This window comes from Corvus brachyrhynchos, unplaced genomic scaffold (genome assembly GCF_000691975.1).
Source record: "Corvus brachyrhynchos isolate BGI_N302 unplaced genomic scaffold, ASM69197v1 scaffold115, whole genome shotgun sequence".
Lineage (NCBI taxonomy): Eukaryota > Metazoa > Chordata > Aves > Passeriformes > Corvidae > Corvus > Corvus brachyrhynchos.
In genome coordinates, this window is record NW_008239553.1 from 22818728 (window position 1) to 22845627 (window position 26900).

The 26900-nt window shown below is 41.6% G+C and overlaps 2 protein-coding genes across 3 annotated transcripts in view; one reads left to right on the forward strand and one right to left on the reverse strand.

The window, feature by feature from the left end:
- Positions 1-712: 712 nt before the first annotated feature.
- On the forward strand, positions 713-9017 carry COQ6 (coenzyme Q6, monooxygenase). Its single transcript, XM_017741646.1, has 12 exons — positions 713-726; positions 1627-1781; positions 2476-2534; positions 3639-3762; positions 4201-4331; positions 4694-4801; positions 4891-4953; positions 5270-5377; positions 5758-5960; positions 7065-7180; positions 7585-7751; positions 8859-9017. The coding sequence occupies exons 1-12, from the start codon at positions 713-715 to the stop codon at positions 8886-8888; spliced, it is 1278 nt and encodes a 425-aa protein (XP_017597135.1). The 3' UTR covers positions 8889-9017.
- A 519-nt stretch (positions 9018-9536) lies between these two features.
- ENTPD5 (ectonucleoside triphosphate diphosphohydrolase 5) overlaps positions 9537-26900 on the reverse strand; it is a 22296-nt gene continuing 4932 nt past the window's right edge. Inside the window, exons 3-16 of one of the 2 annotated variants that reach the window (XM_017741664.1) lie at positions 26597-26874; positions 25301-25380; positions 23893-24036; positions 23459-23534; positions 21822-21857; positions 20913-21001; positions 18259-18338; positions 16988-17049; positions 15500-15601; positions 14510-14650; positions 14116-14172; positions 12504-12619; positions 12214-12338; positions 9537-9788 (exon numbers count right to left, since the gene is read on the reverse strand). In XM_017741664.1, the coding sequence (XP_017597153.1) occupies positions 12252-12338; positions 12504-12619; positions 14116-14172; positions 14510-14650; positions 15500-15601; positions 16988-17049; positions 18259-18338; positions 20913-21001; positions 21822-21857; positions 23459-23534; positions 23893-24036; positions 25301-25380; positions 26597-26813 (1287 nt within the window). In that variant the 5' untranslated portion in view covers positions 26814-26874 and the 3' untranslated portion in view covers positions 9537-9788; positions 12214-12251. Of the gene's footprint in view, positions 9789-11827; positions 12339-12503; positions 12620-14115; positions 14173-14509; positions 14651-15499; positions 15602-16987; positions 17050-18258; positions 18339-20912; positions 21002-21821; positions 21858-23458; positions 23535-23892; positions 24037-25300; positions 25381-26596; positions 26875-26900 lie in introns of those variants that run through there. The other variant, XM_008639598.2, reaches the window with a different exon arrangement.

Consider the following 26900-nt stretch of genomic DNA (forward strand, 5'->3'; position numbering starts at 1 on the left):
ACTTAAAGCTGTTTGGTGAGCTAATCAGTGATGAGCCTAGCCCTGTCCGTGTGTGTGCATAGCTGTTAATGGAGCCATTACTGTAGTGTTTCTGTCAAACATGGTCATCCTTAAATAGCTGATGGATAATGTCACCCATAGCTGAAAATGCTTTTCTGATTATAGAATCATAGAATGGGTTGGAAGGGACCTTAAATGTCATCTAGTTCCAGCCTCCTGCTGTGTGCAGGAACACCTTCCATAGACCAGGTTGCTCTGAGTCCAGTCCAGCCTGGCCTTGAACGCGTCCAGGGTTGCGGCATTTACAACTTCTCTAGGCAACATGTTCCAGGGTCTCACCACCCTCACAGCAAAGAACTTCCTCCTAATATCTAATCTAAACCTACTCTCTTTCAGTTTGAATCCATTCCCCCCTTGTCTTGTCACCACATGATCTTGTAAAGAAAGTCACTTTTTGTCTTTCTTGTGGGCTCCCTTCAGGTATTGGAAGGCCACAATTCAGTCACCCCTAAGCCATCTCTTTTCCAGGCTGAACAAACCCAATTCTGTCAGCCTTTACTTGTAGGAGAGGTGCCCCATCCCTCTAATCTGATCCCAAGTTTCATTCTCTAACCCTGAATTTTAAACGCTGGAATACCAAGTTAAAATGTATTTCTGCTTGCTTTGTATCATTAGAGATCCTGAGGGTACTGGCTGCTTCTTTATTTGCAACATGGATTCAGAAGGGTGCAGTAGTGAGAGAAACATAAAGAAAATAGTGCACAGAAGATCAAAGATCCTGAGCAATAAGTGTTTTGCAAATATAAGGGTTTACCTTGCAAACTTATGTTCTCCTTGTATTGTTAAACAAGAGCACAGTGCATTTGAGACAGCGTAAGGGTCCCTTCCAGCCGTGATACCTAAGGCTGACAAGCAGGTCTGGGACCTTTCAGGACATGAGGTTATTACTACACATAATCTAGAAAATATGCCCAGAACACTGCTGTCTTTAGGGCTGCTGTAGTAGTAAACTCTAGATGTTGCAAGGACACGACTTCTCCCCTCAGTACCTCCTGCATCTGTAGTGGCTGGGATGCTGCAAGCGTGGCCAGCTCTGCTGCAGTGTTTTACACTTTACTTGAGTCTTCATTTTTTTCAGTTCTCTTTAACTGGAAGTTTAAAGTCTAAACTGCCTGTGCTATTCCATTGCCAGAATGCAAGGACAGAGAAAACATTAATGTAATTGCTACATATCACAGAAGTTTTATTTTGATCTCCTAAAAGGGGAATTTATGTTTAGGCTCTGGAAGATGTGTTCTGTGCATGGAGTAAACATTGCAGATTTCACTTGTTAATACTCCAGTAATGAATTTTCATTTAAAAATGGCACAAATTTGTACAAAAATGTAAGCTTTATATAAAAGGAAAATATGTAATCCTTGCTTTAACTGCAAAACTTCCTTTAACTGTTGTCCATCTCAGTAACTGGACTGTAGTCATAAAGCTTTAAAATATGAAAGTTTGCCTGCCTGGTCAAAACCTGTATTGTAAATGTATTTCTTTATTAAGTGTTGCATTTATTCTGTCTTATTACAAAAACTCAGGTGTTTTGTTTTTGAGATTTTTGGCAGGAGCATTGTAACAAAGCCTGTATTTGCTTATTTTAGGGCATGATATCCACTTCCATGATAAGAAGATTGCTTTGCTGGAGGCTGGTCCCAGGAAAGAATATGATTACATGCCAGATAGTTACAGTAACAGGGTCAGTTCCATCTCACCAGGATCAGCAACCCTCCTAAGCAGTAAGTATGATTTTGTTGTTTGCATTTTTAACATTTATATTTGAGCTGGTCTTTTTTAAACGAAAACACTTTTGACCATGTGCTGCCTTCATCCTAAACTCCATAGAATTATTTGCCTTTGTCTCTACATGCTGAGTTGTGGTTATTAAATCAGAATTCTCTTAATAACAGGGATCTGTGTTCTGGTATCTTGGTCTGATTTGTTATTATATAAATATTTGTGACATTAGGCTAGTGAAAGGTTGTAAGGTGTTCTCTGCAGCACCTGGAATGTTCTATTCACAAAAGAAGCTTAGTGCTTTGTAGTCCAATAACTCAGTCCTCAATTAATGAGGATTAATTGTCATTTTAAAGAGATATTTGAGCCTTGATTCCTTATGGAGAAAGAAATGTTCTATCCGGTAATTTCTGTGTCTGTTTTATTACCCAGTGAGGGGATAGTGAGAGTTGTCTGTTAGGTCAGAGGTTCATGGAGAGCTCTTGTTTCTTTCCTGCTGGCTTGTGTTAACAGCAAAACAATGTGATTCTGGAGCTGTGAGGCAGACCTGGTCCTGTCTAGGGATGGTGCAAGCGAAGCCTGAGCATAGTCAGGGAAGGGTGGAGGAGAGTGTGGAGCGAGCTTCAGTTTTGTTTTGGTCTCAGTGTCACATGTGAACCTGTATCTCCATGTATTTGTGTCCTTTTTCTGTTTCAGGTTGTGGCGCCTGGGATCACGTCTGCAGCCTGAGATTCAAACCGTTCCGGCGAATGCAGGTGCCTGACTTAGGGCTGCAAATACACCACGTGTCTGTCTACTCTGAATTCTCAAAAGTACTTACTTCAATGATACAAAGGTTTTTCTTCCTGTGGTAAAGGGCAGGTCATGCTTACGTTCATTCCTGTCCCTTTTTTGTGGGTAGCAGTCAGAAATACCTGTCCTCAGGGTCTTGATGCTACAGGCTGAGAGGTGGATTCCTAATGGAAGCTGTAGATACTGAGGCATGGGAATTAGCCAGGAAATAACGGTAAAGGGTGTATTGGTTGGGCTGGGATAGAGTTACTTCTCTTCACAGTAGCTTGTGTGGGGCCGTGTTTTGGATTTGTGATCAGTGTTGATAACACAGGGATGTTTTAGTTACTGCTGAGCAGCACTTACACAGTGCCAAGGCTGTCTCTGTTGCTCACACTGCCCTGGCAGTGAGCAGGCTGGGGGTGCACAAGAAGCTGGGAGGGTACACAGCTGGACAGCTGACCCTGACTGATATTCCATACCCATATGATGTCATGCTCAGCAATAAAAGCTGAGGAAAAGAAGAAGGAAAGAAGGGAAGTTTGGAGTGATGGCGTTCGTCTTTCCAAGTAACCATTGTGCTTGATGGGGCCCTGCTCTCCTGAGATGGCTGAACACCTGCTTGCCCTTGGGAAGCAGTGAATTGATTCCTTGGTTTGCTTTGCTTGCACATGTGGCTTTTGATTTTCCTATTAAACTGCATTTACCTCAACCCATGAGTTTTGTACTTTCACCCTTCCAGTTTTCTTCCCCATCCCAGTGCAGGGGAGTAAGGAAGCAGTTGCGTGGGGCTGAGCTGCCTGCTGGGGTTAACCTACAGCAAGGCTGTAGGGTAGCTTTATATGTCAATTATATAACAGGAAAGTAGGGATAAAAAACTTGACTTGGAATTACTTTTTGAGCTTAAGCTAAATCATTTAATGAAATTAGTTATGTGATGCACTTTAGTAGCTGGGAATGGACAGTAATACAGGATGTTTCCTCTAGTTCTGTATTTCTAAATCACTGTGTCTTTTTGCTGTTAAGTCCCTGAAATTAACAGCACTTCTTTATCACAAAGTTTCATGTAATGTATTTTTTCTTTGTAGGTATGGGATGCTTGTTCAGAAGGCATGATCGTTTTTGAGAAAGATGACTTAGATGACATGGGTTACATAGTGGAGAACGATGTCATTATGTCTGCTCTCACAAAACAGTTAGATGCAGTAGCAGGTAGTGGACAATTTCTTTAATGTTTTATTTCCTGCAGATAGCTTTCAGTTACTTGCCCTCTATTGTGTGTACTAAGTCTTGAGAGGGAGAAATTCATCTAACAAGTAACTCTTGAGAAATTGGCAGCTTCTGGAATTGGGAAGGGAGGGAGAAATCTGACTTCCAAAGGCTACAGAGCAGGAAAGCACTTGCATATATAGTTCTCCAGAACACAGTCTCTCCAAAATTGGACTTAATTAAAAGATCTGTAGCTCCTTGTCCAGAGCAGGCCTGGCAGTGACAAGGGGTTGTCCAGATCTGTTCTTCCCGGGTGCCTTGAGAATTGTAGGGTGAGCTCCAAGGGTGCTGTTAAGACATGCATGGCCGTGGCTGTTGTAGCGGTTTCCTTTTTTCCTGTCTGTGTCATGCTGTGACCATGGTACTTTGTGTTCCCATCAGACCGGGTGGAGGTTTTCTACAGGAGCAGAGCAGTCGGGTACACCTGGCCCCTTCCTTCCCACAGCGGTGACACAAGCCCTTGGGTGCAAGTTGAGTTAGTTGATGGACGCAGACTTCAGACCAAGCTGCTGGTAACTAAGCTCTTTATTTCTGTTGATAAGGCGTCATCTCTAACCCAAATCCTTTCCACTGGATTTGGTTCTGATTCCATGGGTGCTGCTCCACCCATGTGGAGTGCTAGAGTGAGGTGAGTGGCTAACCCTGTCAGAGAGGGTGTGGGACACTGGACACAGCCTTCTCTCTGTGTGGTGCAAGGAGATGCTGCTGAGTTCGAGAAGAGCAGAAGGGGCCACCTCTTCTGTTTTTTGGGGAATTTTATTTTCTGAATGAACAGACAATGTATAGATGCAGGCTGAGGTTTGTAGAGTGAAATACTAGCTCCTAGTCTTTCTAGGAGCTGCTGAAGAAGTTGCTTTGCATCTCTGTTTTACAGATTGGTGCGGATGGTCATAATTCTGTGGTCCGGAAGAAAGCTGAAATTAAGAACATTGAACATCAGTATGACCAGTCAGCTGTGGTGGCAACTCTCCATTTATCTGAGGTAAAATTCTGCTAAACTGACTCTTCCATAAGCAGCAGAACCTAAGAGGGTGATCTGGCTTGCAGTCCACTTGCTTCTTTCCACTGTAGGCCACAGACAACAATGTAGCATGGCAGCGGTTCCTTCCCACCGGGCCAATTGCGCTTCTTCCGGTAAGGTGACTCTGTATTTTTTTTAATGCTTTAAAAATTTTTTGTAGTCTAGTAACTTTATTTCTGTCCACGCCTTTCTGTGTTGGTTCTGTCTCTTAAGAATTTGCACATCTGCCCTTTACTCTTCATTTATTGCATTTTCCCCTCCTGCTGTCTCACTTTATCCTTGGTATTTCCCACTTGTAACAAGCTGGGCTGGAACCGTAATTTTCAGAGGGATTGGTGTGAGGCAGGGCAGTGGGGAAGTCTTTGCACTGAATATTCATTTTTGCTTCTTTTTCTCTTGATATTTACCCTTGACATTCTCTTAAACTAGCTGTCTGACACTGCCAGCTCTCTGGTCTGGTCTACATCTCATGACCATGCATCGGAGCTTCTTGCTATGGATGAGGAAAGCTTTGTGGATAGCATCAACTCTGCCTTTGTGAGTATCAGCCTCGTGGCAGGTAAAAGGCTTAAAAAACAGTAATGGGAGAAGTGGATTCTCAAGTTCCTTCCTCTGGTCTGAATTATATTAAAAAGGCACTTAGCAAAGAAAAGATGACCCCTTGGGACTGAATTGGGTTAGTTCTGAAAGTCACAGAAGATGACCTAAATTTCCAAAAGGTAGGAAGAGTAGGCTCATCCCTAGTTGGAAATTTGTATGTCCTAAAATGGTGAAGATAGGGGGTTTTTTTACTGTATAGTTTTGTCCAAGTGGTTAAAATTCAGTATTTGGAACTCAGATTTTTTTTTTTTTTTCAGCTGAGTTCTTCTATAGGTCTAGTTTGGGTCAACTTCCAAAGATTTGTTTGTCTGTTTCAGTGGAGCAACATAAACCACTCTGACTTCATTGACACTGCTGGGGCCATGTTTCGTTCTGCCATTTCACTCCTGAAGCCCTCTGGCACTGCAGTCCGTCAGCTGCCCCCAAGTGTTGCTAAAGTCGATCCAGAGAGCCGAGCCATGTTCCCTCTTGGAATGGGGCACGCGACAGAGTATGTCCAGCATCGTGTGGCTCTTATCGGGTAAGGTCCTCAGTAGTAGCCCTTGGGTGAGTGGGTGGCATGTGGTTAGAAATGACGTGAGGATAGCAACTCCCAGTCAACAAATTAGATGTTAGAAATAATATACTCTTCCAGTTTGACTTTATCCAGGTCCAGTTTGTTCTGTGTGCCCTCATGTCCTTTTGTATGAGTAGCTTTCTGCCCATTACCTGTGCTTTCTGTGTAAATTGAAAGATAATTATTTCCCTTTTGTGGTTTGTACAGTCCAGTGAAACAATCCAGTATCTCATGCTGGATCTGTACTCCCCTTACATTGTACAAGCCATTTTGTGCACCAGTTTGAGTTTTAAACTCACCTTTCTTGAACAAAATGACAAAAATTATTCCATGTGGGATGTCAGAGACTTTTGTATGGTGGCCTGTTCAAATAGGAAAATACCTCATTTCTTAGGTCTAAGGTCGCATGTACTTTCTTCTCTGCCCCGGCTGCAGTATGGTGGTAGCTTTTAGTAATTCTTGGATGCTACACTTCTGTGTGGTGCACTTTTCATCTTTCCAACCTGCGAGCCACTCTATGCTTGGGAGCACTCTGTGCTTTATAGCTTGGTAAAGTACATGATCTTGCATTTCATATCAAAACTTCATTTAATTTCTTTAACTTTGTGACTCCCATATCAATATGTCTGTCTTTGTGCTTTACAGGTAAATCTGTTCATAGAAGAACCCGATTTTGTTTCTATTCAATGACATCCCACTTCTCCTTTACACTCATGTCTGTCCACTTTGTGCAATGTGCCATTGACAGAGCTCCTGTTGTGCTGAGGTCACTTACAAAAACATTAAGGCCTGTTCCATGCGTGATCTGAGAGGACTTTGGCTAGTCACCTCTTTATAATTTTTCCTTTCAGACCTGCTTTTTGTTACCTCCCCTTTGTCTTGCTTCTTACAACTGGAGAAGCAGTCAGGTAGTTCAGCATAGCATGCATGGAGGTACTGGATAAAGCACATATGCTGCTCTAAGGTGGTTCATTGCAAAGAGGTGAGGAGTGCTACCCCCCTTCTGGGGTTTGTCAGCCATTGGGGCTTTCTTCAAGGGAAATAAATTTCTGTCTTCTCTTGCTCCAGGGATGCAGCACACAGAGTCCACCCACTTGCAGGACAAGGAGTAAACCTGGGTTTTGGTGATATTGCATGTTTAGCTCATCACCTCAGTGCAGCAGCCTTCAATGGGAGCGACCTGGGTAAGGCTCCAAGACAACGCAGTGGCAGTAAGAGGATTAGTCTTACAGGCCTTTGCTGCTCCACCAGGACAAGCAGTACCTCTGGTTAAGCATGCTGCTGTCTTGTGTTTGAAAGCTTTGTTGAAGCAAAGCTGTTCTGATGTCCACTGGCTGTGGAGCAGTTTAAGGTTCTTGGATGCAGTTTCCATCCCACAAATCTTAAAGCCGCTTTAAAAAAAATAAAGCTCTGCAGGATGGCAATTAAAGACGTGGTGAGATGAAGAGCACTAGCTGGTGGAAGGAGGTCTTTATTGAGATGGACCATTTCTTTGTTCTCTTTCAGTTGCCAGAGGAAACTGCTCTATAGATAAGATGCACAGTTGTTTGTGGCAAGTGTAATAGAAGCATTCAATTATCTCTTCCAGGCTCCTTAAAACACCTCCTCAAGTTTGAAACAGAACGTCAGAGGCATAATGTCTCCTTGATAGCTGCTACTGATGTGCTAAAAAGGCTTTACTCCACCACACTGGCTCCTCTGGTGTTGCTGAGGACATGGGGATTACAAGCAACAAATGCCCTGCCTCCTGTCAAAGTAAGGATCTCACTTCAGTAAGGGCTGTAGGAATTGTCCAAAACTATTTGTGAAATATGCACAAAATGTAAAGATTTGTTTGTTTGTTTTAAATGAAACATTTTTTGTTTATATACTACTTGTTTAAACTGGGGGGTTTGTGTCCTGAATGGGTCTGAGGAGTTCCTAAATAACTGATGGCTCAGTAGTGACTGGTTTTTTTTTCCTGCAGCACAAGGGAACACAAAGGATCTCAGTGTCTTATACTCCGTATCAGTAATTAGGAGTTAGAGGTCATCAGAAGTCTTTGGCTTTATTTTGCTATGGAATTAAAATGTCAAACCTTGAATAGTAGTCCAGCAATGCACAGAAAAAACAGCCCTATGAAGACACCTCTTCACTAAGACATTGGGTGGCTTCACAGATGCAGTGTGCAGCCCACGCTTACCTGTTCCTGTGCTGTTTTGCCTTGTGAATTGTTCCCTCATGGCAGAATTTCAAGTCTCTAAGATGGAAATTACCTGAGGAAGACAGTGGTGAGGAGCTTTTGTCTTACACTGCAAACAGAGGGTCTGTGTTTATCTGCCTAAACTCCTCACCCTCTTGACCTAGTTGCTGCATTTTTGTGAGGTTCCTTAAGTCCTCTGCTCTCAAAGCTCCCAAGCACCACCACATTAGATTCTCATTTCTGGATATTAATTTTTTTCCATTTATTCTTCATCTTCATATTAAACACAGGTGCCCTGTTTCCTTTGTGTTATGGTCACAGTTGAGACACTTCCTGAGTTGAGAATCAGTACATTCCTACGGCACAGTGTCTTCATTAAGGAAGACTATGCTGGGGCTTCAGTGCTCAGAATTTTTTTTCCTCTTTCTCTGTTTAAAAGAAAAAAACAAAGATCTCTTTTCTGAGCACAGAACCTGTTGGTAACACCAGTTTTGTGCTAATCGGGAAGGAAAGGAATGCTACAATTTTGTTAATTTTGCTAGGACAGAGGGAGAGGTTCTCTGCACGTGGCTAGAAAGACTGGCCAAGAACTGTTGTTCATTTATATAAAAGGGAATGTACCTAAAGCTTCTTTCTAGAACACATGCTTATGAATTACTTCTCTTTTTCTTCTCTTTCAGGAGCAAATCATGGCTTTTGCCAGCAAGTGATCCATTGTCAGTCTGTCAGCAGCTTGCCTGTGAATGCATTGCCCTTAAAAGGACTGTGACTAACTTGAACCTTTGAATTGTTATTTTAATTTGCAATAAAACGGAGGGTTTGAGCTGTGTATTACCTCATCCACTGGTTTATGCAAAAGCCGTCTCATCTGCCCTCCTCAAGAGGATTTAGGGTTTCTTTCCATAGTACCACGATGTCTTCAGACACAGAACTGAATGTACAATGTGCTTTTAATTTGGGCCTCCTGAATGGAAGACTGAGGTGGAAACAGCTGTCTGTCTTGTGGCAAACACAGTGCTGAATTTTGCCGACTACTGGTTAATTTTTAACAGCTTTTGCTGCTCAATTACTTTCAGTTTCTTCTGATGTGATTTCTAGAGCTGTAAAGTCACTCCTTGGTTCAGCTCAGCTGAACACCTCAGCTCAGATAGGAGGGGTAGTTTGCAGCAGAGGGAGACAACTCATTGTGACAGATATATTTTAAAACTGTCCCTCATTCTTTCACCCTCTTCCCTGCCTTTCTCTTGGTGCTTTATTTAATAATGGTGTCTCTCGTGGAACTGGCTAGTCTTAAAGGCTCCATGGAAAAGATACAAGGCAACAATAATATCTGAGAAAGAAAACAATACCACAACATCTTGAATATTGTTAAAAATGCTTTAATTACTAAAATAGACAATTCAAGATATTCTGTCTTAGGTTCCAAACACCAGCCTTTCTCGCATTAGACACTTGCCACTCACAAAATTAAAGCACTGTCCATGGGCCAGATTTACACATATGGTTGACCAGTATCAGAAATTAACATCAGAAAGAATGAGTTCTTAACTGAAAGCCATGACTTGTGCTTCTGTAGTCACTCATATTAGGCAGTTCCTGTTAGTGGCTGGCTAAAAGACATTACAAAGGAAGAGATAAAAATCAGGACGGCAAGTAGAGCTCTTCTCTTAAAAGGCTGCTTACTCTTTACTTTAGCTAATAAATAATCTCATTGCACTAGGGTAAGTGTGAGGACTTGACTGGGCTGTCCAGATCCCCCCACCCACTTGGGTAGTTCAGATGTAAACAGCAGGGGCTCAATTCTGCAATTTCTTGCAAAACTTAACTTTTTAACAGAGTTTTTGTTTCTCCCATAACTGAAGGATCATGCCAGTAATAGCAGCAGTTTTGCTTCAGTTAATGAATTGTGCCACTGACAAATGAAGGCCCTGAGCATTCAGATTAAATTCAACTTTGGTATTGGGAAGCAGATGCTCCCCCCTAGCATTTGTAGTACCAGAGTCTGAGGAAAAGAATGCAGAAAAAACATCTTCCTCTGCATGGTACCCTTCTAGCCCCTCCTTGCTTCAGACAAAACCCAGCTCTCGAGCACTCCTCAGGGTTAGTGTGTGTTCAAGGGGGGGCAGATAATGCTGCTGCTTCTCCCTTAGGTAGAGCATCCCACCTACCCTTCCTCTTCAAAACACAGCCTCACTGCTGACAGCTCTTAGCCTCAAGATCCAGGAGTTTGTCATAGCACTGGCTCAGACTGAAAGATGACTTTTGGATTATTAAATTAGCTCGTTCTCAGGATAATGCAGCCTGGCCAGTAACCACTGCATCCTACTTCATGTTTTTTGAGAATACAAAAGTGTTCACTGAAGACAAAATGAAATGCATTTGCAGTCACCTTGTTCTGCAGACCAAAAGCATGCCTTGCACCCTTGTGCTGTAAAACCTGAGATATGAGAAGGGGTAGCTTAATCAGCCACAGGAAAACTTGCACTGCTAACTAGAAGAAAAGGACTAATGTTCACAGGCAGATTTCTAAGTCTCCAAACTGTTTGGCAAGACCATTGAAGACATGAGTGCACTACTTCCTCCCCTTGCTGGGAATTACCAATTATTTTCAAATCCAGTTTGCAGAGAAGGGAGTGTGAGGGTAGTCTTTGGTTTGACAGAAGCAGGAAAGGTGTTTTAGAGCAAACAGGTAACTGCAACTGCCCAACAGGAAAGTATTCATCTCAAGAGATCAGTGGATTAAAGTTTCTGTTAGTCACACAAGTAATACCTCTTTGTTGTGATGGGTAAATTCACCTGTACCTTATACATTCCTTGGGGAAGAGACGACAGTAGCAAGCTGCCAATTACTTCATGGGGTGGAAAAAGTCTCTACAGCTGTTCTTACTTAGGGCAATGGATGGGTTTCAAATGGGAAATCACACCTTAGAGCTCACTCCAACAAAATGGGCTGTGGTGCTTGGACAGCTTGATGGCCCAGCAGGTCTCGCTGTGCCTTGGGATAGCACTAGACTTTTGAGTGAGCACCACCTCAAGTTTGGTGTCCTGAATCAGTTCACCCAAGAACCTGAGGAGCACCAGCAGCAGAGGGAAGAAGTCTGTGGAGTGCCTTGCTGAGAGCAGAGAAACAGAACTGGCTCTCAAAGCAAAGTGAGCTGTCAGATCAGCCATTTCATCTGACTGCAATCCCCTTGTGGGTGGAATGTGACAAGCACATCTTCTGGCAGTTGAGTTTCAGTAGCTGGCACTGCTGCCTCGTTGTGCCAGCACAGCTATGTGTTATGACTACATGCTAAATGAATAAATTTATCAAGTCGTAGTTGGATGTACAGTGTAGCTGTACAGACTTGTGAAGGGCAGCAAAGCTGAAACAGTCAGGCACACATTCTGCTTAGGAAATGACTACTGCCTAAAAAAAAAAGGCTTGGTAAATTACTGTTTTAGCCAACATCTTTCCCAAAATCATGCCCAGGCTTGGTAAATTACTATGTTTTAGCCAACATCTTTCCCAAAATCATGCCCAAAGTGTACTTATAGCAGGCCTTTCTTGAAACACTGGAATATTTGTGCCATGTATTAGCTAAGCTAGCAGCTGGATTCTTGGAACACTGAGGTTGGCAGCAGCCAGAGTTGTTCACTTTTCTCTGAATGACTGTTGATGCTATTTTTAATTTTTGTATTTAACATCTCACAAGCAAACTTAAGTTATGTATGTTTAAATAGAAGGGGTAGGGGAGTCACGTGTCTGTAGTCTGCCACCACATCCAGGAACTCTGTGCTTCTAACAAACTTGCTGGTGAAAGCTGGTTTTGAGCCCCTTGCGTATCCTCTGCTGGAGTTTAGACCTTTTGACTTTCTTAAGGCAGATTCTGGATCATTTATGGCAATCACAGTTATAAATCATACTGTGGCAACTCTCATTAGGCAAAATGCCAATCCGGGATAAAGATCAGTCGTGTATCTTTGGTCCATGTTCTGCTCTGTGACCAGTCCCAGCTGAACAACATACCCGGAGATTGCAATTTACTTTCTCACCCTTTCAGAAATGCTGAAGTCCACAGCAGCATCACAGGTCAATAGGTCATCCCCAGAGACTGCAGCAGGTAAAAAGTAGCACCCAAAGTCCAGCTTGTCTCTATGTTGTTTACTTTTTTTGTCAACTATAAAGGAAGAAAAACAAGTTGTTCCTGACAGTTCTCTAGATTTGTATGTTGCACGAATGACAGCAACCACATGTTACAAATCTGGAAAGATTCAGTAGATAATTAGCCAGAAAAATGAACTACTGCATGTTGATTGACAGGGATTTAACTGCTTTTGCTCACCTGTAAGACTGTGTTGTCCCTAAATCCAAAACCTTCCTTTAATAAAGCAGTGATGTAAGTGAGATCCATGCAGAGGAAAGGACTGGCTGAGTTGTACCTCTCCATGTTATCACAGACTAGAAAAGGACAAAAGAAAAAAAAGGGGATCTCAGCAAAATAAGAGCTTTAATCCACATTGTACATTTGAACTGAACTCAAGCCAAAGCTTACTAAAACAAGCCACCCTCTTCTATTAGTGGGTATATACGACACGTGGTACATGCTACAGAGCTGTTCTACAATGTTGGAGAATAAACCATATAGTACATCCAGCTTCTCTTGACTCCATCATAAGTACATCTCTTATTACAGTAACATAATCCACACAGCTCTTTTGAAGAACCTCTGCTCCACTGATAACTAGCAGGGTGTTGGTAGGCTACTTATTTTTCAGGAATCACTTGTTTTCCTCATCTATTCTCCATGAGATGGCTCCAGCAATGGATTCCACCTTCTAGGATGGCAGTTTACTTTATTTTCTCCAACCACACATATCCAAGGAAATGGAAGAAGCCATTGCCCAACCAACCGCTCCCTTGCTGCAGCTAATCAAGGTTCCATAGTCAGGGTGACAGTGACTGGGAAATGTATTTACACTAAGCATCATTTTCTAGACCTACTGTTACTGCCCTGTTCTACCGGCAGCAAGAGCGGAGTTCACTTCCTTCTAAGAAAAGATGAGCAGCATGCTTCTACTATTGAAAGGAGGTAGAGAAGAAGTAATTCAGGATCACAGAATTGATCTCCTGATGCTCCTGAAAGCTAAGTAAGTGGTTTGATAATGTTAGGTAACGTCTTAGCCATGACTTTGGAAATAAAATCTCTTTCTATCCAGGGAAAAAATAACAACCAACCCACACTCAAACTTTAGAGCCTAATCCCCCTATTCAAAATCATCCAAGTTTCCAGGGAGATTAAATTTAACTGAAAAATCATTAAAATTTAGATCTTATTTTAGAAAAAAAAGTCAGTCCTGAACTACGTAATTAAGTATCTTCTCCTGAAAAATAACGTCTACTAATTCTCACAAGAATGATCACAGTTCAGAGGTAACTTGCTTTTAGACATCAGTAGCCAGGCAAGATGGGAGCTCTTTATCCACAGGAGGTACAAAACCAGAACAAGCATTCAGGAAAAAAGACAGGGAGGTAAAGGAAAGCAGAAGAGGCCGTCTGACTTTAAAATCCTTTACTCTCTCCCTCCATTTTGTTAGAGATTAAATAGGATTTAAGGTGACAGACTTACAGAAGTCAGCGCCCTCTTTCTCTTAGAGAGCTGCAGTTTGACAGAAGGAGCTCTTGATACAGCAAATTCACTTTCTTTTGTACTGACACAAACTATCTCCTTCTCCTCAACAGAGCCCTAAAGCCACCAACCCCTCACTGCTCTATCAGTATTGTCTTCTGCATCAGTTAGAGGTTTTGACTAATAAAAGCAACATGACAGGTGTAAGAAAAATAAAGATTAAATAAATTTGCTTTTCTTCCCAGTCAAACTCACATTATGTACTGCCTACACATTCATATTTCTGTTATTTCTTGTCCAAACCGGTTTCCCAAATCATGACAATTACCTTCTTTGGCTTTTCTTTCAAAATCTCTCACTTCCAAAACACCTCCTTGTTCATAATCTGAAAAAGATGTGAGAAAACATCGTCATAGACCTGATAGCATCTGAGTTCTTTATCTCAGTTGACCCTAGAGTGCAACTCAGTGATCCTGCACTAGGAGTGAGACCTCTTTGGAACAGAAGTCAGAGCTGCAGGCGTAACTGAAGCCCTGAGCATGTTTCATGTGCTGAACTCTGAACACCAAACTGTAGTGACAGATAAATGTCATTCCCTTGAGGCATTTTGTGTATCTCCTCTTTCTCAATAACATTCCTTTCCTCTCCTCTCCATGGTTCCAGCCTCCAGGGTTCCTCTGTCTGCCTTCTGGTTGACACATAGTAGATTATCCCAAATTTACCGATTAGGTTCGTGTCAGCTGCTCGATCATAGTAATAGGAGAAAGCATAGAAGGAACTTCCACGAATCTCATCTGGTTGGTGAAGTTTCCCTTTGACAACCTTGAGTACTTCTAAGTAGCAAGGCTTGAATCCTGTTTCTCCTGTCAGGAAAAACACAGATGGGGTGAGCCAAAGAGCATATGCATGAGATGGAAGAAATAGTGGCAACAGGAGGAAAAATGAAAGAAGCAGAGATTAAAGCATCAGAAGGAGAACTTAGATATCCCTTCTGTAATCCAACATGGCACCTGCACGCAGGCAAGGACTCTAGAACACCATCATCAAATAGAACTGGTTAGAGCAGATCACTGCTGTGTCTGAAAGAAACACCACGCAAACTACTTCCATATCAGACAAAACTCCCATTGACGTGTTCTGTAGTCAGCAGAATCTTCTACATTTGCTGCCACCTGTTAGATAAAACCTTGCTTTCCCTCCCCATCACACCATAATTTTACCAACCCCCTCCACACACACCAAATCTGCAACTCAGCTCTCATGTTCCCTGATCTGTTCAAGCCTATGATGGTAGCAGACTCACCCTCTCTATGCAGCATTACAGACTTATTATTATTAGAGACTCTTAAGAAATAGTTCCACAAGTGAGATTAACTGGTAGGCCGAAATGTTTGTACCCTAACACAGACAGAATTTGTGCACTTTGCTCAAAGCTTGAGAAAAACCTGCCTTATTTGCACAAGTAATTCTTAACATTTCCTATAAAAGGTATAATTTGTAGTAAGAGCTCACAGTCAGAGGACAGGGTACAGGTCAGCTACTCTTACAGCTTCAAATTTTAATTTGGATTTCTCAGAAGTCAACCTCTACAAGTGGGCAGGTATCCTTCGTATCCCAATCATCATCAATTAACTGGTTAAATATTTGACAAGGAAAAACTCAGATTCTGGAGATAAGACTTATTGTAAAAGAAACAAGTCTCCTCAATTTACCTTCTTTGTTGCCACCATACCGGTATTTCACTCCCCCAAAGTGCCACTCTGCCTCCAACTGCCTCGGCAAACAAGAACTGTGGAACATTTGTCCATCCACAACTGGAATGAGAGCAGAGAAGAGTCAGAACGCACAGAATTTAACACAGATATTGATCAATATGCAGAACCAGAAAAGGTTGAAAGATCTTTAATAAAAAGTCTTTAAGAAAAAGTACAAAAATCTGAACTGATGGATGTGGCACTAACTGATTACAAATTAAGGACCTGTCTCAAGTCTGGAAAAGCTGTGTCCGTTTTGTCCTGCAAACAGCAGAGCAGCTGGCCTTGTCATTTCTTAATGAGATAAATGATACAAGGATATCTGGATAATGGTTCTTCCCCCCCAGAAGACAAGAAATTAGGTAATAAACACACAGATACACGAATCCTAATGACAGCAGATAACCAAGACAAACAGCAACTGAGCAATGAAGATGAACTCCTAAGGCGGAGATCAATGGCCACTACAGGATCCACGGAATGTACCTTTGAAGGGTTCGACCAGAAATACTGTAACTGAGAACATGATTATTGCCGCACACAGGTCTCACATAAAAAGCAAACTTCTAACAGAATGCTTGAGGCAGACTGTGGGACAGCAAAATTTACCATGTGATGGTTAGGGAAAGGCTCAAAGGCTGGGAAAGGGGGGAATCAAGGGATCAGTGAAGTGCAAGTATGGCAAACCAGAGGGGACTATAAAAGAAGACAAGCACAAGTACGCAGGCACCTGGTCAGTGTGCTTTTCTGTGTGAGCCTTGTGACCAATCACTGCAGTCTGTCCTATCTTCTTCTTAATCACTATTCCCAACTATTTTTGATTTGAGTACACTCCAGTAATTATCACAAGTCCAGCTAGCTGTCAAGTAAGAATCCAGAAGGTGGAAAGACCCCATGTTCTGGCCAGACTAGACAAAAGGCCCAAGCTCTGGGTGAGAGACTGGAAAGACTCAGGAATGTGAGTATGCACTCAGGTTAGTGAGCGAGAGCATGTGATGTGCTTGTGGGCTTCCATCTAGACTAGGTGGTGCACACAACAGCTCTGGGGAACACCACAGGCCAGGCAGATCCCAGAGGGGCCTACAAAGAGGGTTCGGCCTAAGCAGCAACCCTCAGGAAAAGGATCTATTCATGCTGTTTTATGCTTCTGTGGATGCTTGTAAAGCTGTGTTTGTGGCTGGCCATGGTGTTTGTATGTTCCCACATGTGCATTTCTGGAATTTGCACTCAGGTGTCACTGCTGGCTGAACTTAAAAATAGGGAAAAGCAGCTGTCTCACAAGACAACTCCTTAACAAGTGGTAGCTATTTTCAGACAAATATATACCATCAGAAACATAGAAAAGCACAAGATACAGAAGTGAAGACACACAGGAAATGGGCTGCTGACACAAAGAAGTCTAAGCATCTCTTCAAAAATCTTGGATGTTTTATCATATGAACATACCTTCCATATTCAAAGCTCCAAGAGTTGCCAGTCTTGCAGCTTTTAGTCCAAACCCCAAATAGCTGTGAACATCAAAGACAGACATTATAGTCTTAATTCCGGCACATCTGGTATGCTTTACCCATACCCCTCTTCCTAAGTCCTGGAACACCCAAACCAAATTTCCTTCCTCTGTTTCCCACAAGGCTCCCCTCTCTAAAACAGAGTTCCCTTTGCCAGAACAACCCCAAGGGCCAAAACAGTGACACAAACCCAAGAAATACAAGGGGTTGTAAAATAGGTAAATCTAAAACTGCAGAAAGTGGTTAGAACTGATGTGGTATTTATGCAAGATGATCATGAAAAGCAAAAATGCACCACCAAGGTGCATTTACAAGGGAGAAAGAAGGTATGTGCTGAGTGCATAAGGAATAGGGCAGCCAATCTTATATAACACACACAAGACTATGTGCTCTTAGGGCAGAGTGCAGAACCTCCCACTAAAAGGGAACTGTGGCTTTATGTGAAATTCACCTGTTTGACTCCACAAGTAACTGCTACATTCATTATAAGCTAGAATGTGAACAATGTTACGGGAATGTCATCACACATTGTAGCAACACAGATTAAAATCCTGTTGACCCTTTCATTCCCACCTCTGGCCACTTACCACTTTTGTCATGTAATTTTAAATGTCTGCAAAATATTCAGAGTTAAACTAACCTCCAGCTCTCTCTCAATTTTTAGGAGATGATTTTTCAATCCCAATTATTTTAGGTGATCTAATAGACTGTATAGATGACTACAGCACTCATTATATCAGCAAATGTAAGGACTAGGAGAGGATGACTATTAGACCAGCTCTGCTGTCAAGTAAACAGATTCTATAACTGACTGAGATGGTAATGTTCACTCCACTAAGGAAAAAGTCTCAGGCAAGTCCTCCTTCCAAATCTCTGATCATGCTTAGTTCTGACTACTGGCACAACATCTACCTTTCTGCTTGTTTCAGAATATTTGGCTTGAATCCAGTAATAAGAATTCTTCTCCTTAAATATGGACTCATAATGCTTTCTCTTCGTTTGACAGACTGCCTAATATTCCATTGTAGTGACATTAACCATAAATCTGGAATGTTTCCAGCCAACTAATGCCATGTTCCACTTCTACTGTTACATGCAGGTAAGTAGTAAAAATGTCGTGATCTGTGCTGCTGGTACCAGGATGTTAGCTCAGGGGCTGCAAAAAAAGACTTATTTCCCCAGCAGAAATAGTAATCTTTTGCTCCTCACCTGTGGGTGTAGAGCTTGTAGGTGCTATTAAACATTTCAAATGAGGTAAGAAAATCCCCAGGGGTTTCCTTCAGAGTTTCCTAAAAGTTAAGAAAAAAATATTTTAGTTTATATTATGCAATAGAGAATCACCAATTTTAATGTAATATCACAGATATACCCATAGAGTTTACTGCACACTCATCTGATCTGCTTTGAAAACAAAGAACAGTTTTTCAATGGTGCCACTGCTGTAACATCTGCAGCTTTTAACACTGATTTATTTATATGCATCTTTGTGTTACTTCAATGTACACAAGCACAACAGATCAGGATGAAAACACTTCCTAATTCAGGCAACCTGAATTTTTCTAGAGTACTTACATGCTACTCTACATGTACAGAGTCCCCAAAAAAATCAGCTGCACTAGAAGTGCTATGAACTTTTGCAAGTCACACTAGGCACCTAAACTGAGGTACTCAGAAGAATTAAAAATACAAAGTATAAGGCCCCATTTTCACCATGTCAAATGTCTTGCCAGTACTCAAGGAAACACTGTGACCACTCACTCCCAGTCTTAGGGCTGCTTCACCTAAATTAGCCTCTTGTCTCACCACCTGGAGTTTTCTCCCTCTCACAGTCTTCCTTCTGTGCACACCTCCATCCCACTGGTACCCTGACCTATCTTCTTGACAGACTAACTCACACTCTTGTAAGGCTGAACCACTTTAGCGACCATTTACTGTTTCTTCATGTCCAGTCCCCAAACTCTGAATCCCAGTTTCTGTCGCACCTCATGGCCTCATTCTCCCATCCCTTCTTGGCTCTGTGCACTTCCATCAGACACTGTTATTCTGGGCCAAGCAGCAGAATCTCCGAAAGAATTGAAGCTGCACAGTCCTGTAGTTACCATTCAAGTAAGGAGATCCAGATCTGGGTTATTTTTTCTAGAGTCCAAGCCAGAAGCCTGCTCAAAGCTGAAAGGAATGTGGCAGTACTCAGTTTGAGCTTCTCCTGACCAAATACATATCAAAATTTGTTTTGGGTCTCAAACTGATTATCACTGAAATGACAGTCACATCCTTGGCCTCATACACACAGACTCTGCCATATTTTGAGTTCTGTTTCTAAACCTTACATCACAAAAACTTTTTAAAAGGAGAGATCCTAAAAAAAAATTAGTTTGGGGAAAACAATTGTCTTTTTTTATGCCCTACTTTCACAAAAAGGAGGCAGACACCAGACAGACAATTTCATAATTATTATGATTATTTTTCAGTTGCTTTTAACTTTGGCAATAATGCCATGAAACTAAAATCAGCTCCATGCAGTTATCATTATATGTTCTCTACTTGCTTGTAATTCATATTTAATTAATGAATCTCTTACTATTACAGTATTTTCTTCAAAACTAATACAAGAGCAAACATGTGTCTGCCTCAGACTGCAGGAAGGAAAAATCCCCACTGCAAATCAAAGGGAGGCATACCCGCCAATTCTGTCAGATGGGAAAAACTCCCAAAAACATGCTGAGCTTATTTATTTGAACTTGACAACACAGGGGAGAAGCAGACATAGTACAGAGAGGCAACATGAACCTTGACTCCACACTGCCCTACAAATTCACACCATTAGTCCTGGTCAGCAGCAAACACTCAAGGCTTTTTACTGCAAGGCTCGAAGGGGAAATTTTAATCCTAAATTGCAGCTCAGCCTATTACACAGTTCTATTTATTCTCCGAAACCCTGACATGCAACACCCTTTCCTGTTGGTCCAGTGCCCACTTCAGCAGGTGTTATCAACACAAAACAGAGGACAAACCCAGCATATACTTGACGTTTTGCTGAACAGGATAAGGTTGTATGTCATGTTTCAACATAACACACGACTGCAGAATTAAAATATCCTGATGTGAAAGCCATGTGTTTCATGGTCACCAAACATCCTTTGAGAAGCTCAAGTTCTATGAACAAAAAATGTTAAAGAAATTATTCCTTCAGAAAGAGCAACATGAAGGTCCAGAATGCTATAGTGCCTTTCCATTACTCATGTAATTTTCTCATGCAAACTGCAGACTTGGGTCCCAGTTCAAACCGTTTCTAAAGAGCTATAGAACTACTAAAAAATCCAGCAGAGATGTCTGAGGAACAGAGAGGGGAGTTCTCAGAAGGAATGAGAAGAAATTGATAAGAAAACAGAGAACTGACTGCGCTACTATTAAAGACATTTACCCCATACAACACTCCTGCCCTCCAAAACTTAGTGAAGATCTGTTATCAGACTGGAATGGGGAAGAAAAATAAAAGATAGAACAGCCCCTACATTTCTTCTAATATTCAAGAATACTGCCTAGAAATGTTCTACATTTGTTGAATACACAGTCATATCAATATTAATAAGGCTTTCCCAGCCTGAGTCTAGAAAACAAAAGCTGTGTCGTTTTGGTTTTACTCATTTGTTTTCTTTTTATTTCCTCGTTTTTCAGGCTCCTTTGTTTGCAAGTGCCTATCAGCCAACACTGATCTCAAAGGGAACAGAAATACAGATGTTCTGTAAACCACAGATGTTCTGCTTGTGCCACTGATGACAAAGCGATATGACAGGATGCAGCTGTGCTCAGGTCTCTCCACCAGCCTTGCAGTCCCAACCCACGCACTTTTAACCACTCCTCACCTCAAACCGCGGCAGGAATGTGATTTGGGTTGACGCTCCTCCCAAGTCCAGAGTCCCAACAGTTTGCTGGTTCTGGCCAGACAGCTGCCCTGCAAACAACACCGTGCTCAGAACAGCCCCAAGTTCACAAATGCTAAAATGCAGACACTGTGTGGATGTTCAGGCAGCCACCAGGTAATCACAGTATCACAGCAATACAGGAGCTGCCCTCTAAAGAAAAAACCTCAGAGAGAGCAGATAGGCAAACAGAAGGTATTATGGAAAGATTCACAGACTTTCTTCCTTGATTCCAATCTCTCTTCCAAAGAGACAAAAGCAGATAAATCTCTAGGTATCAAGCAAAAGATGAAAGTAAGAGACAAAGTATCTCCTGCAGAAGGCTCTCAGGGAGAGTACACAAATTTTGTAACCATCATACAGCTGTTAAAAAGCAGTGGGGGAGGAAGTGCAGTAAGAGCCAAATCATCCAGAGCAGCTTTTTTGCTTGGTCACGTATCTCCCAGAGTGCTGATTTTCTTATCACTAGATTGCATTCCCAGAAGCTCTTAGGGCCATAGTGCTAAGGCACCATGCCCTGCAACACCACTGTAGTGGCACAGCTCACACTGGGATGAAGAACACTGCAAGCCCTTGTTTCCCACACATCAGCAGTACCACTCTCCAATACATTAGAGAAACCAGCTTGCCAGTGCCTCCCAGCCCTGTGTAAATTCTGGCACCTTAGTGGTTCAGATGTCTCCTTCTTACTACAGACTCTGGAACACAGTCTGCCCAAGACAATCCACTGCTTTAGCACTGGTCACAGAGTGGGGAGGAAAAGCATGGCCAAGGCAGAGGAACTTAGGGTGATCACCTCCACAGAAGAGACTCGAGTTCAAGCTTAGAGAGCAGTTACACAGAATTAACTACCTGTCAAAAAGTTCACAGTGATCCAGGCTAAAATTCCTGCGAAGAATGAAAAAAAAAAAAAAAAAGTCACCACTGAATACTCCCATAATCTCCTACCCACTGTTACCAGCCCTCCACATGTTATTTATTTACCTGGAAGTCATTACAAACTTAATCTAACCACCCCAGACTTCAGAGACTATTTCAAACTCATAATTAAATTTTATTATGCATTAGTCATTCACACAAGCCTCATGAGTTGGAATAGGTAGGACTTTGTAATATCCATGCAACTCCAGCATGCACAAATCATATCTATTATCCAAGCAACATACAAAGAAGTAATAAGCTGACACAATGCACAAGCTTCCTTGGGCCCATTTTTGCAGTCCAGCATTTCAATTCCTAATCTGAAAACTGCATTCACACCACTCTGTGTTTTAATCTTGAGGTTTCTATAATTACACTACAGACAGAGCAGCAACCAGTAAAATGCAAACAGCTCCTTTGACTCCAGTGGCTTGCTTGACACTGGCATGATTCTCACCCAAACACAGGCAAACATATGACAGTAGAAGAGGTAGGGATTTTAAATAAACTTGGCAAGCTACCCTGTGCTCTATTATGCCTCATTGGTCCTGCCCCCTGTCAGTACAACAGTTCTCCTGACTGTACAATTCACCCATTAATCCTAGTGACAAACTACACACTGCACCATACTTATCAAATACTTGAAGACTTTATGATACTTCTCCTTTTCTCTCGGCCCACGTGGACAGATTTTGGTCTTTAATCTTCCTCAATTTATTAGTTGTTTAAGCACTGTGATAATTCTTCTTGGTTTCCTTCAACACTTTCCAAATGGGCAATTTATCTGCCATAAGGAAGTGTTCTGAACTGAACATAACATGACAGGATGGCTCTTTTCATCAGGCATCCACACAGATGATTATTACTTGCCTATTCTCCAAGGTAGTATGTCTGGATATGTAGCCAGAATGTTAGAGTGTTTTTTTCTGCACTGCAAAATCATTGTTCATTCCAAACCTACAACATATTTTACCTTTTCTTGTATTTTACAGTACTTCCTTGCTACTTTACTAGCTGTATTTTTCCCAACAGAGTATTTTAAAAATTATAATTTACTTATCTATTTTTGATACTTGCCAATTATCCTTCATTGTCCTCTAATAGTCACAATCCTTCCAATTTTAGATTGAAAATTGATGAGCTAATCATAACAGGTTATTTTTAATTCTGATATTGCAGAACTTAAAAGGCACTTTCCATAAGCTTCCCAGCTTGCTATATATTGTCATGTAGCCTTTCAGAGGCTACACAATCTTTTTAGCACTATTTCCCAAGAGCAGGCTTCAGCTGGTCAGCCTGCATCAGCCTGAATACTTATTGTTGAGACAAGGTTTTGTTCCAAAGCATGCGAAATCTCTTTGTGTATCTGTGTTTGTAGCCTAACAGCTGACCAAGTAACAAACACCACCTTGGAAGGGCAGGATTGCATTGTTTCAAACAGGGCAAGAAACCTTTTATTTTTTTCCCCTTAGTTTAGGGACCATTTCTCTTTCCATCTCATGTTCCTACGATACCTCTCTTTTTCCCATTTCTCTTTGCTTTTACCTTTTACTCCTCCTAAAACATACCTTCATGAGATCCGTCCATGATGCCAACACTGTCCTCTGGAACAAGAAATGGTGATTCCTCAAAGACTTCTTTCACCTGAGGGAAGAAATAGTGTTTAGATTTCTTGGTCTTCAAAGTCTTGTTCTGCTCTGAGGTGCTCTGAGGGTGACAAAGTTTTGTTTTACACAGCAGTAGAAAATAAGACAAGTGTGTGTAGAGACTAGGAAAGAAAGAAAAAAAGTTTTGTAGGTGTCTCTCCATGCCTTCCACCACAGCAAGACAGAGGATTTCAGGAACAGACAAGACATTCTGTGAGTTTCATGCTATCATGGGATTACAGTCTCTTTTCATAGATGACATTCTCTTAGCTAAACAAAATAGAGAACTGAATGACAAAGAAGAAAGATGAAACAGGGAGAACAATACAAGTGCATCCACAACAACTTAGTACTACCTCTGAAAGCAGAGCCTGAGCTTTCTCCTCTGACAGCAAGCGAAGTCCAGCCGTGGCTTTTAACACTACTGGGGTCTTCTTCCAGAGATGAGGTGGCACTGCATCTATGGCCATGTCCAGCAATTTTTTGACAGTTTCAGCACCCTGAAAGGAAAAATTCATTTTTCTTACACTTTCCTCCTACAGGCCATCAGAGAATAGGCCTCTCAGTTTCTCCTCAAAACTTGTGAAAACAGTATTCAATAGCAGAAGATACCCACACCCAAGATAAGTACAAAAACCATGCTAGACATCTCATTAGAACATTAAAGAGAATGTTAGCATTGGAAGGAAAGGTTTATTCATAAATTTTAGGGAAGATAAGTATCATTGTTTGCGGAAGGTATTTTTTGGAAAGGATGGAGGGAGGTGAGGGAACCGATTACCTGACAAACCTAAATATCTTGCAGTATGATGAAACTAAATGGTGCAATTACTGACTGAGGCTACCAAGGCAAAGGGAAGTACCTGTAGATTTCCCTAAATGCAACATAAGAATTCCAACTGTGTCCATAGCAAATATTGTAATTAAAATGCCAGCTGTGCAATGGTTACCACACAAGGTACAGACATCACTGCTGGCTCTCAATTATTTTCACTGCTCTAACAATTACAGTTTGGCACTAGCAACAAACATTCTCCTGTGAAATGCCTAGAAATTTCTTTTGGGGTGAGTTCTCCTCTCCTATCCAACAAATAATGTTTACTGAAATCATAGGTGATCTTATTAAAATTTTTTAAAAATCAAAAATCCATTCACTCTTCCATAAAGTGTCACACTCAAATTCCTGTAGTATGGAATCCAACTGAGCAAAATGCGAAACCTGAAACCCCCATTATGTTACCCCCCCCCCCCCAACTTCAAGGCTGCTAAAGCACACAAGATAGTGTATCTAATCTATCATTTCTCTGGCACCTCCTTTAGTTTGTGAAAGAGCTTCCTGTCAGTGCAGGGTGGCTGGAAAATGGCAGCTTACTTCAGAACTGAGAAAATTATTTGTAAATGAGACAGAGTATGCATTTACTCATATTTGGGGTAGCTGTAGGGGAAATAAACATTGATGCTGCTGGAGACAAAAATCACTTTGTCTTTGAAATTCTCAAAGGCGTATAGTCTAGTTATATAAACATTTAAGCAATTAATTAAGTCACTGTTCCACTGACGAAATATGTAGAACACCAAGCTCCTATTTCGCTGTGTAAAATTAACTCACAAAAGTAGAGGAACAGGTTTAGAGACACAGTGGTAGAACTTTTACATTTCTTCTTGACTTTTTGCGATGGCAACCAGTAATACTTGAACTGCTTGGTGGAATCTAAGTGATATTAACAGCAAGACCAACTCCCAGGGAATGAAGGATAGTATTACCTTTTCAGGCTGATCAGCATATGCAGACAGACCTGGCTTCACAGACTCAAAGATTTCCCCTTCCAACTCTGGAAGGTTTTCTGCACAAACAAAACATTACATGATACAGTCAACAACTCAAATCTTTTTCTTTAAAAGAAAGGCTGCCCTCAACTCCTGTAAAGTGACTATCCTTGATTCCCCTTGCAAACAAGATTATTCCCCTCCTAAAATAAGTCTTGCTCCTTCACTTCAGGAACATATTTAGCAGAACGTTGCCCTTGTATCCACCAAGTCCACAAACAATTTATGAATAACATGTTGTTATAATTAAAGTTATCTTCATTTAGCATTTGTGACCTATAGTAAGTTACAACAATGCAACATAACTGTTGCCTATTCTTAATAAAAATTCTTTCCCTTTCTGTCCCCAAGCTAATTGTGAAATATTAGTGCAGATTAAGACACACAATCAACTCCCAATTATCCTTAGGTGATTCATCCAACTCACAAAGACAGAAAAGACTTGACTGTGCTCAAGTACTTGGCTGAGAAGCCAAACAAGTTTGACCACTGCTCCCAGAGCAGCCTGGGTGTAGAAGCTATCCCTGAGTATCAGGTATTACAAGCCAGGCTGAGTCCAACAGAACTGGACCTTGTACCAGTCCTTCCAAACAATGGATGAAGTCATGCAAAGACACATCAGTACTATGTGACACATAAGTCCAAGCAACCAGCCTTTAACCTTTGCAAACCTGCTGGCTCACTGTACCCAAGCTAATTCATCCCCCTGAGTCCTGTCGCATGTGCAGCCAAAACCGGGCACCTCTGCACCATGTGAGCAGCAGATACACTGGAGTGTGGTGCATCTGAACACAGCTCTCCTGGAAATGGCTCAGACCTTCAGTACTTAATAACGCTCTAATTTACTGATTTTAGTTTGCTACAACATGTGACAAACATATGCAGAATTCAAGTATCTCTTGTGAAAATTTAAGCTAACATGCAACCTGACAAAAATAGCATAAGTATCTTTTCATCTCAGTGAGATATTCCTTTTAAACAGTTGCAGAGACGAAAATGTTTGAAAATTCAGAACTCTCCAGTATACCCAGAATTGTATCTCAGACTCAAAAGACCTACGGAAAAGATATTTACACAGCAAAACACCAAGACAAATGGACAATAAACACCTGCAGGAGGACCATTTGAAAGACAAACTGTAGAAATCTTCAGCTCCCCTCAAATGCCGAGCTGGCAAAAAACAAAACTGTTTTGAGCAGTTGAAACCTAAGTCAATGTACATGGGGGTCTTACCTGGGCTCTTCTGCACAAAGGTGTAAATATGAATACGGGTTCCAGTGCTTCCTGCATCAAACATGATGCCATAAAAAGTGTTTGCTTTGGCATTTATAGGGCACACATTAGGTGGAAAGAAATCCTGAAACCACATTACCCTGTTTGAATGTGAAAGAACAAAAGGCAAAGAGGAAAATGCCAATGCTATAAGGATGGGAAGTCTAGAAGATGCCATCTTGCCAGGACCCTTTGAGGCTGTCAAGCATGTATCAGCAATCACAGAGCTGCAGAAGGTCCTGGAGAGAGGAAGAAAAAAGCAGGA

Excerpts from the sequence above, each read along its gene's own strand:
- COQ6 (XM_017741646.1), top strand. Across the intron at positions 3,763-4,200 it reads ACAGTTAGATGCAGTAGCAG|ACCGGGTGGAGGTTTTCTAC; the intron begins GTAGTGGACAAT and ends TGTTCCCATCAG. Across the intron at positions 5,378-5,757 it reads ATAGCATCAACTCTGCCTTT|TGGAGCAACATAAACCACTC; the intron begins GTGAGTATCAGC and ends TGTCTGTTTCAG.